The 11,870-nt window shown below is 37.2% G+C and overlaps 1 protein-coding gene across 1 annotated transcript in view; it reads left to right on the top strand.

Annotated features, from left to right (window-relative positions):
• Positions 1-11,065: 11,065 nt before the first annotated feature.
• LOC311089775 (transmembrane protein 255B) overlaps positions 11,066-11,870 on the top strand; it is a 44,431-nt gene continuing 43,626 nt past the window's right edge. The window contains exon 1 of the mRNA XM_084124742.1: positions 11,066-11,188. Within this exon, the coding sequence (XP_083980868.1) occupies positions 11,131-11,188 (58 nt within the window). The 5' untranslated portion in view covers positions 11,066-11,130. The remainder of the gene's footprint in view (positions 11,189-11,870) is intronic.

Below are 11,870 nucleotides of genomic sequence, written 5' to 3'. Positions count from 1 at the left end.
GCACAAAAAGCAATGTAAAGTAAAACTGTCAGAGCCCGAGCACATGGCTCTGTCTTTGTTTGTGTTGGCCATGTGCTCCTCTTGTCCCGCCTCCTTGTTTCCCGTTACCACGCCCCCTTGTTTGTCTAGTCCTTGCTCACCTGATCCTCATGTGCTCTGGTCCCTTTATATTGTGCCTCTTTACCTCATGTCTTCGCTGGTTTGTTTTGTGTGCTTTGTGGTGTATTCCTGTTTGCTTGCCTGAGCGTATGGTTAAACTTAGTTCTTGTCGTGAATTTGATCGTTTCTAGCTCTAGCTCTAGCTCTAGCTCTAGTGTATGTAAGGCGGGTGCCAGCAAGTCTGGGCTACCCCTCGAGAAAACAAAAGGCTCTCATGAGAATTAACGTTTGAACTCTCTCTTGCATATGTAACAGCAACATCCGAGACACAGCACACAGTGCAGCTCACACCTCACTTTTACTGTCTCATCATCTCCCCCTGCTCCCCTCTTCTCCTCCTCACTTAAAGCTCACTAAAAACCTATGCAATGTTAAGTGTGTACAAAAGAGTAACTATACATGTTTGGTATCATTTAAAGGTGTTGCCTCCCCCAGATCCTCCACTACCTCCTGTATGTAAATAAGTATTCTTCTACAGGTATCAAGAATCCATTCAATTACAAATTCTGATCCCACAGAAGTGAACCCCTCAATAGGGGACCAAAATCTGATTATGATGACAGACACCACCATTTGGTAAGCATATTGAATTATGCGAGTTTATAAGGAAAATTGGCAAAAGGTTCGAGGAGTCCGTAGGTAGACTTCCCACACGATCGCTGTGTGTAGTTTTCGTTGCCAGGTAAATATTTCTATAATTCCTCGATTTCCGAATTGTTGTTATTATATTTGATTGACCGATGATTTTATTCTATGAATTGGATTTTGAATTATTGTTCTATTACCTGGTCAATAAATTGTAAACATTTGATTTTATTCTGACTGACTCTGAAATTGTTTTCCCAAGTAGATTAAACGGATTCGTATGTTACCGCAAGTTTTGCGTCAGATTAGTGACGACTAATTTTTGACACCAATTCAAGTGTACTTGGTTTGCAAAGACAAGAAGTGAATTTCCGTTTTAGAACAGCAAATGCTGCTTGACCAATCTAAATCTGGGTGTGTTTTACCTCTGTTTTAATTTAAAGGTTCTCTAAGCGATGTTGGGTGACGTCACTTCTTATTGACGTTCAAAGTATTGTCAAACAAAACGGAGGCTAGCTCGACCCTCTCTCCTCCTCATCCCGTCCCCTCCCCCTCCCTTCCGTGCTTCCTGGCAGTATCACTGTTCCAATATTAAAGAATGCAAACAATTCTGTAACTTCAATACAAATAAGATGTATAACATAAAAGCATTCATTAATTGCAATACTACTTTTGTGGTATACAGGTTATCATGTAAATGTGGATGCTTTTTTGTAGGCCGGACCAAGAGACGTCTCAAAGATAGAATATCGGAGCATAAAAATGCCGTTAGAAAAGCTACTTTGGATTATCCTATGGCAAAACACTTCCAAAATGTGAACAATAGCAATCCAGAAGGCCTAATGGTTGACGGTTTAGAAATTATCAAAAAGAATATCGGGGATGGTGACCGATTAAAATTACTTTTACAGAGAGAAACATTCTATACTATTTACAGGCCACAGTGTACCCTGGGTTGAATGAAGAAATAGATTTCAGTCCTTTTTTGTGATCATTCTTTCTGTATACAATTGTTTTTGGATTTAATTCGCAATGTGGCCACCTAGTGGACTCTCTTTGTATGTGTATGTATTACTTTGGCATGCTCCATGTGGAAACTAACCATGTCACTGTTTTTAATTAGCACACACAAAAGGGGAAATTGTTTGTTTGGAAAGCACACCCTCAAGAAGGCTGTTTGCGCTGCTACGCGTGGGTTGCTTCTCCCTATGTTTTTTTTTATTTTTCTATTATGAAATAGCCAGTAAAATAAAGGCTTTTTAAATAATTTTGAAGAAGAGTGCCTTGGATTTTCTCTTTTCCACATTTATTTGAATTCCCGACTCCAAAGAGCACCTTCAAACATCTGACTGAACTCCCTGAGCACCCTGAACACTTTTTTGTCTTCATTTTTGCAGTGTTTCGTCAGCAGAACAATATAAAAACACATTAAATAGCAGTAACGTTAGGCCTTAATCAGATTTTCAAAGTTTATTAACCGTTTCCCTTCGTAAAATACCTTTTTGAGATGTTGCTGTTTGTCGATATGGTGAAGGATGTCCTGTTTGAGCACTGCACTGGGACAGCTGTCATTCTGCATGCAGAGATGCTCATATCTTCTCCAGAGCGCGCGGAGCTGCAGCACCACTGCATCATCGACGGCGCTCGACACTCTAGACTGCGCCTTTCGCATTATGATTAGGAAATGTATTTATTCAAAGCATTTAATGTGTTGATGTCAAAGTTTTTCCAACGAGTTAAACGCATTCAAACATATTTATCGGCAGGTTATCAACTTTGTTTTGGAACGTGTCAGCGTTCTCCAGAGCGCTCTGTCTGTTGGCGTAGCAACAGCAAAGCCAAACAACACTAGATCCTCCCTCTCTTTTCTAACCCCTCACCAATTTAGAACAATAGGTAGCCTAGGCCTAGGCCTTTTATTTAGGAACAAGTCACTTTTTATAAGAGATTGGTGGGAAATAGCCTATCTGGTCTGTTGTTAATTTTCTATACTAGTGCAAAATGCCCATTTCAAATCAGTTTTTGTGTGTGTTTTTAGTAATTGTTGGTTTGGTGTGTTTGAGTGCTCATTGTTACAATTACACAGCAAAAGTTCAGTGACTTTTTTTTTATTTGTGCATGGTAGAAAGCACACAGTGAACTCTGAGAAAACGCTATGCTTGAGGAAACAGTTTGTGAATAGGCAACTACAAATGATGCCCGTGAAAGAGACTGTGAACGCATTGAATAGGATATGTTTAGTTGGTGAATAGCATAGGCTACTATTACATAGTAGCGATAATGTTAAGCGCACCAGAATGAAATATAATATTCAGAAGTAAACAGCATAGCTGACTTATAGATTCAGTTTACATCCACAAATGAATAAGCGCGACGATTCAGGGAGCAGTGCAAAGTGCCCGTGCAAAATCAGTTTTAGTGAGCTGATCGCCGTCAAAAAAGTTCAGGAGATATTTCTTAGCAATGGCTGATTTCAACAGTTTCAGTATGATAAAAAATAACTTTTATATTGATTCAATGGATTATTTGCATTTTGAAAAAAAAGTGTCATGAATTTATTGCATTTTTGGGGGAAAATAATCAGTTTTTATAATAAATCTTTGAAAATCAAAATCTGGATTAGAATTTTTTATGTTATTATAACTTAAAGATGCTATGTGAAAGTTTGAAACAGAAATTTATCACGATTTGGAACCAAACTATAATATTCAGAAGTAAACAGTGTAGCTGGCAGAGTGTTTATGTCAGAATGTTTATTTTTAAACCACAACCTTCTTGGGGCTTCTTTGACCGATACAACCCTCTAATGTCAGAATGTCTATTTTTAAACCACAACCTTCTAAAAATGATATATTTAACGATATCTTTAGCATTTCTCATCCAAACAATGTCAAACTTGGCACTGCACTTACTCATGCCCGTAGCAAGACACCTGTCGAGTTTGAAATCCATCGGACTAACGGTTTGAGAGATATGTGGTTAACAGGCATACACACACACAGACAGACAGACACACAGACAGACAGACAGACGTTTCTGTAATTTATAGATAGATGAGGAAGGTAATTTTATGAATCACAGGACTTTCTGTGAAAAGTGTCATTTTCAATGTGATTATAAGCTGAATTGTACTCCAAAGGCCTTTGCTCTCTTGGTTAGAAATGCAGTGCCCAATGTTACTGAAGCTCTTCATCTACCATCTTTAAAAATAAATGGACTGGATTTGAGTAGTTTTCCAAACAAATTAATACAAAGTTTATTAACCCAAGATAAATTTCCAAATCAAGCTAGTCGAAATAATGTGACTCAAATTTTTCCCAAGAGCTATAATAGATTTAAAACTATGTATCTTTCCTTTCCTATACCTCCCAAAGCAAAGGAACTTTAAAACATTTAACGATATCTACCCATCCAACTTCTTAGATAGGCCTAGATCTGACTGTATAATTAGTAGAACCTTTTGGTTTGACATGTACGAGTGGCTTAAAATTACAATTAATTTGATTTCTTAATTTTTCGAAAAATGATATTACTTTTGGTATAATAATATTTTCATTTTGGGGAAATTTTATATTCATAAATGTAAGTGCCTTAAAACAAAGCCATTATTTTCTGTTTTTCAGAATGAATTTTGGATTTACTGTAAATCATTATGAATGTTAAAATCGAAAAGTGGAAGAAGATTACATGGTTTATTGAAGAGATATAAACTATTAGAAGACCCGGATCTATAATTTTTCTTTCTTTCTTTCTTTCTTTCTTTCTTTCTTGTAATTTTTGTTTAATTTCTACAGAGTTGTGCTCTGTTCTTTAGGGATTTTATGTGATTTTGCATTGCCTTATTGTAATTGTGTTTTCTTGCATTAATAACAATTTTTTTTTTAAAGATCCTCCCTCTCGCAAAATACCGTTTACAGTCACGCTGTACTGAGTGTGTGTGATGTGTATCACATTCATGATAAGTTATCACATGTTAAAGGGATTGGTCACCCAAAAATGAAAACTCAGTCATTATTTACACTCGAGCTGCTCTGGGATGACTTATTCTGTGAAACTTGAAAGGAGATATTAAAGAATTAGTTCACCCAAAAATGAAAATAATCCCATCATTTACTCACCCTCAAGCCATAGGTGACTTTCTTCTTTCAGTAAAACACAATCGGTGTTATATTAAAAAATTTCCTGAGTTGACCCCTTATTAAATATGTTCAATGACTCATTCGTAAAAGGTCGTCTACCACAGTCCCTGAGAGAGGCAAAAAAGGTAAGCAGGCAGAGGAACATCTCGCTGCTGAATGTAGTTTTGAAGATTCTTTCCAAAATCCTAGCAACCTGGTTAGAAGGCCTTCTCCCATCTCTAATTAAAGATGACCAAACAGGCTTTATTGCAGGATGTAACTCTGTCAATAACATGCGTCACTTGTTGAATGTGATACAGTTTTCTAAACAGCAATCAATAGATGGTCTCTTTAGATGCGGAGAAGGCATTAGATCGCATCGAGTGGCCTTACCTATTTCATACGTTACATAAATTCATTCTTGGTGAACAATTCATTAAGTGGGTCAAGCTATTGTATAATGAAGCTCTTTTTGCTGTGCTCACTAATGGCTGTCGTTCCTCTACATTCCGAGTTGGGAGAGGGACGAGACAAGGTTGCCCCCTTTCACCTCTTTTATTTGCCTTGGTGATCGAACCGTTGGCAGAAGCTATAAGCAAATATAAGCAAATAACCAACATAAGATTTCCCTGTATGCCGACGATATTTTGGTTTTCATGGTGAATCTCATACCTCTATCCCAGCTCTTACAGATACGATTAACAAATTTGGCACCTTTTCAGGATATAGAATTAATTATCAAAAGTCAGTGGCAATGCCTCTAGGTGGCTTATTAAAACAAATATACCCCAAACTCTACCCTCCTTTCCATATAGATGGGCTCCTGAGGGCTTGACGTTACTCCCTCTTTCGAACAGATCTATAAGGCAAACTTTCTTCCACTTTTTGAACGCATTCGGATAGATTTGGAAAGGTGGAATGTCCTTCCTATTTATTGGCTGGGTCGGATCTCCCTTCTGAAGATGAATATTCTTCAAAGATTACTTTACCCCATTCAAATGATTCCGATAAATTTCACACACAAAACTATCAGGAAATTTAATGGTTGGTTTAGTTCCTTTAAATGGGCTATAAAAAAAAAGCACGTATTCAAATTTCAACTCTAATGCTTTCATCTGCGGTGGGAGGTCTTGACCTTCCAGATATTCTGAGATATCAATCAAGTGTTCATTTAAGTCTCATCTCTGATTGGATACATAAAGGTTCAGTGTGGTTTGATAATGAAAGTTCACTCAGTAAACTTCCTTTAGTAAATTTGCTTTTTATTAAGAGGTTTAAATCCTTGTAGTAACCCTATCACAATTTGTTCTATCAAGGCATGGCAGTTTATTAGACGTCTGGAGTGTAGACCCCAACTCACCTCAACATTTACTCCTGTTTGTAATAACTAACTTCCTGCCGTGGACTGTAGACCCAAGCTTTCGAGATTGGGCACCCAAAGGTCTCACCACATTGCATGATTTATTTGATGGGCACATTTTAATGTCATTTGACCAACTAGTCGACAAGTACAGTATCCCACGACAGGATTTATTTTGTTATAGTGCTGGTCAGAATTATTTTCCCCCTTGGCAAGGTGCATATGGCGTCAGAGTAGTGTCAGCCAGGTAAGAAAATAAGTTAATCTAAAGGCAAAGTCTTTCATTTCTGTTAGTATTTCAAAAAGTCTGTTCTGGGATGCTTTTAATATATTGATGTCAATTTGTACTGTATTGATATAGGCCTATGCCAGATTGCAGTCTTGTGAATTTTCATCCATTACCATCAGAATCATAGCCATAGTTTGTAAGTACACTGTTATATTGACAAAGTTGCTAAACATTTTGACTATCTTATAAGTGCACTGATTTGTTCATTGATATAAATACTTTTGAGAGATGAACTAAGGATTTTGAGGAAGTTATAGGCTTTTGCTTGTAGTCAATTTTGTGTTGGTTTGTACCAATTGTTTCGAGAAATGCACTTACTGGTTTGCAAATGTGAAATGAGAAAAACTGCAACATCTCTTTTTACATTTGATGGAGGTATAAAGGAGTTGTGTGTAATGACATGAAGGATAAATAAAAAATGAATTTACATTTTTTGGGTGAACTAATCCCTTAAATATGCTATTTTGTAACAAAAACCAGTGATGAATTATGGGGTGTCACTGCCATGTTGTATAACACAGATAAAACATTTTTTTTAAAATGTCCAGACTGAATGTTGCACAACTTTTAGTTAGTTATACACAATTGAATGGTGTCCGTGCAATATAAAACTCAACTGATTGCACGGTTTATTAATACTTTGTGCAATGCAACTTCTTTTTCGCATTGTAAACAAAGTACACTTTTCTACTATTTTTAGCTCCTCTACAATGGAAAAAGAAAAATCCATTGTTATTATTAAAAAGTTAATAATAACAACGTCACTGATGATTGATGCCATACTGCTCATTTTAAATCATGGCCATCACATTTATTGAAACCACAAACATTGATAGCCTACCATGAAAAGCAAGATAGATGCATATTATGAAAAAAATCTTTTTGGGGCCTCCAAACCACAGACGAGCTCATATTTAAACACCATTTTCGAACGCCTTTTTGTGCAGTAAAAGTTGATCATGCAGGCTCTTGTGGTGTCCTGCAGGAGACAAGAAGCCAGAGGTCTTTATTAGACTGGCTGTTCCCCAGCCTGAAGTCTGGAGTCAGACTTGTTTGCCCCACTGCACCCCTTCAATGAGTCTACCACTAATGGCATTGGGAATCCAGATTGATTGTTGGAATCTCTAAAATGTTGGCCTTAGCTAATACACCATCAAAATGCATTTTTGAGCTGTTTTAACTGAAAGCAACTTGCACTGACATATCTTAAAATATGTCAGTGCCATTGTTTTGTCTCGAAATTCACACCAAGGCATTTCTAAGGCATGTTTATAAAAGCTAATTAAATGTCCTAATTGAACTAAGGCTTGATCCTGGCTTAATTTAAGCCCTGTCTGTGAAAACAGGCCAATTGTACTGAAAAGGTCTGTAGAATATACTAAATGTGTCAAACACTCATGACTAAGCTGTTTTGAGACATTTTCCACTGCCTCAGAAGACCACAACGGGTGCCACTCCGGTTCAGCTGTCAGCTAGGAACAGAAAACTACCTGATAGATCATTGTGCAGAATTTCTGATATATTTGTCCCACCTACAAAGCTGTTAACAGCTGGATTTAAAGCAAGAGGAGTTTAATATATTGCTTTCTGTTCACTGAAGTGCCTCCCCTCATGAAATATATTATAAAGAGGATTATGAAGGGAAGATGTTCACAGGACTGAGGAGGATCTCATACTTACGAGAGAGAGAGAGAGCAATAAAAAGAAAATGAACAAGACAGATCATGTTTGTAGAACACTTTGGTCCTTGTTTGTGAAGTGTCTCAAGTACTTTAGCATTTTCCCCCTTGATCTTTTAAGGCTTGGGAGGATCCATAGGCCATGCAAGTCAGATAAATGTTCAGGAGTTGAGTGTACCGGTTTGTGTCTGTGTATATTAGGGTGCTTTTAAAAAAAAAAATTATATTTGACAAATCTGAAGCATATGTGTATGTGTCTCAGAAGACAAATGCAGAATGCTGTGCTAGAATGCATATTGTCTGGACTCCAAATTTCCAATATTTGTTTTTCAGATGCCAAGTTTAACCCTCATAGATCCACTGTGACCAAATTAAACCAAGAAATACATAAATCAGCTCACACAGAATATTTTACAATGTTTTAAGCAAGAATTGTACCTGTTACATTTTAGTGATAGATGGTGTTATATATAGTCACATATGTTCAGGGCTGTCAAAGTTAACTGTAAAATTGCTCTGTAAAACAAAATTTATAGTCAAAAGTGCTATACAGGTTACATCCATTACTGTAATATTGGCAGTGTTGGGTAAGTTACTTTAAAAAAGTAATTAATTATAGTTAGTTACTTCTCACAAAAAGTAACTGAGTTAGTAACTGAGTTACATCATTACAAAAGTAGCTAATTACCAGGGAAAGTAACTATTGCGTTACTTTTAAAATATTATATATATATATATATATATATATATATATATATATATATATATATATATAATATTTTAAAAGTAACGCAATAGTATATCCTTTAGGTGAGTGATATATACACTCACCTAAAGGATTATTAGGAACACCATACTAATACTGTGTTTGACCCCCTTTCGCCTTCAGAACTGCCTTAATTCTACGTGGCATTGATTCAACAAGGTGCTGAAAGCATTCTTTAGAAATGTTGGCCCATATTGATAGGATAGCATCTTGCAGTTGATGGAGATTTGTGGGATGCACATCCAGGGCACGAAGCTCCCGTTCCACCACATCCCAAAGATGCTCTATTGGGTTGAGATCTGGTGACTGTGGGGGCCATTTTAGTACAGTGAACTCATTGTCATGTTCAAGAAACCAATTTGAAATGATTCGAGCTTTGTGACATGGTGCATTATCCTGCTGGAAGTAGCCATCAGAAGATGGGTACATGGTGGTCATAAAGGGATGGACATGGTCAGAAACAATGCTCAGGTAGGCCGTGGCATTTAAACGATGCCCAATTGGCACTAAGGGGCCTAAAGTGTGCCAAGAAAACATCCCCCACACCATTACACCACCACCACCAGCCTGCACAGTGGTAACAAGGCATGATGGATCCATGTTCTCATTCTGTTTACGCCAAATTCTGACTCTACCATCTGAATGTCTCAACAGAAATCGAGACTCATCAGACCAGGCAACATTTTTCCAGTCTTCAACTGTCCAATTTTGGTGAGCTCGTGCAAATTGTAGCCTCTTTTTCCTATTTGTAGTGGAGATGAGTGGTACCCGGTGGGGTCTTCTGCTGTTGTAGCCCATCCGCCTCAAGGTTGTGCGTGTTGTGGCTTCACAAATGCTTTGCTGCATACCTCGGTTGTAACGAGTGGTTATTTCAGTCAAAGTTGCTCTTCTATCAGCTTGAATCAGTCGGTCCATTCTCCTCTGACCTCTAGCATCAACAAGGCATTTTCGCCCACAGGACTGCCGCATACTGGATGTTTTTCCCTTTTCACACCATTCTTTGTAAACCCTAGAAATGGTTGTGCGTGAAAATCCCAGTAACTGAGCAGATTGTGAAATACTCAGACCGGCCCGTCTGGCACCAACAACCATGCCACGCTCAAAATTGCTTATATCACCTTTCTTCCCATTCTGACATTCAGTTTGGAGTTCAGGAGATTGTCTTGACCAGGACCACACCCCTAAATGCACTGAAGCAACTGCCATGTGATTGGTTGATTAAATAATTGCATTAATGAGAAATTGAACAGGTGTTCCTAATAATCCTTTAGGTGAGTGTATTTGCCATATTTGATAAATCTCCTCTGCGTACTGCAGGGTGTTTAAACTGACACAATGATCCATGATTTAATAGGTGTGTGATGTTTTTCCTCTGCCTGCAGCTAATCTCTGGGACTCACAGGGATGGTCAGGATTGATCAGTGTGGGTTCACTGACATAAGACAAAAACAGCGTCTCAGATCTCACACAGGCCAGTGACCTCTGCTTGAATCAGAACTGAGGACAGCGAGCGAGGATGGTTGTAACACTTTTTCCTTTAACATCTTTTGCTCGTAACTTGTTTCATATTAACCACACTGGCATTCAGTCATGGCAAGTTGGGGCAAGTTGTCACATATGAACTGGGGCAAATTACTTGTTTTGTAATTAAATAAAAAATATGGCTTAAAAAAACTTTTCTATTGGCCAACACAATGGTATGAGACATTTTTTTATTTTTTTGCTGTCTCGTGAATTGTGTTAGTTTTATAATTATTTTACTGTTAAACATGCCAGAAAAGCCTGATTAATAATGGCAGATTCCATTGTCACAAAAAAATATCCTATGTTAAATAAACTATTTTAAATGTTTTTCCTGAGCTGTACTATGTTAGTTGTGCCAAAAATCAAAAATCTTCCTTGAGAAATATTCTCTGTAGTAAAAGGTGTGACAACTATCCCGCAATTAATCTATATATTCAGCATGTCTGTGGAAGTTTCAAAGAAACCATAAAGTCAAATAGAAGGTCTTGCCCCAAATGCTAGTAATAATATCTAATTTTACGACCTTGAATTCCTCGGAGTGCCGCGGGCACGTGTATAAAAGCTCGAGCAGTCGCGGTGGCGCGCACAGTCCGGATTTACAGGCTACCAGTGAGTGAGATCGAGTGGATTATAAACATTAACGAATAAAGATGACAAACTCACAGGGAACGACCCTTCGCGACGCCGCTCGTCCACATACTGCTGTGGGTAAGTGTGAGGGGTTTGAATGAGATTTCAAAAATATAATAAATTCTGCGTAAGAAAAAGAAATTAGAGAGCTTTTTTTTTTATTTAGGCTAAAATATTATTATATGAAAGAATGGTACAACTCATTTTTTTATACGCAAATAAACATTTCCCCGCAGTATTTTATCATTTATTGTAAAGTTTAATAGATTATCATGCAGTCTTGCATTTGATAATCTTTATATTTGATTGGCTTCAGCTCAGGCAAAGTAAGTGAGACCTCAGGTAAAGTGGAACGAATTATTTTCACGATTGGCTGTCCTTTAAAAATCAGTAGACAATCAAATGTAGGCTACCTGTCATTAATAATTGTCTCAAGGGTCTTTGTCTTTCTGGAAATGTTTTCATTTGTCTGAAATAATCTTAGTCGATATGATTATACACAAGCATCTAACAAGGGTGTAAGAAATTAGAAAGTGAGACCTAATTTGAAGAAACATTTTTGTAGTGCTTCAATTATATAAAACATTTGCTATAATTTTGACATACTATACACTATACTGACATGTTATGACATATTATAAACTACATTGACATTTAGGATGATATCACCAAATGCTCAAAGGTTGAAATTGAAAAGCTTGCTATTCAACATGCGTGTCATCTCATAATTCCCACTGAAATCCTTTGAATCGTTTAATAT

Source organism: Abramis brama (genome assembly GCF_963993115.1).
Source record: "Abramis brama genome assembly, chromosome: 9".
Lineage (NCBI taxonomy): Eukaryota > Metazoa > Chordata > Actinopteri > Cypriniformes > Leuciscidae > Abramis > Abramis brama.
This window is presented reverse-complemented; position numbering and strand designations above follow the sequence as displayed.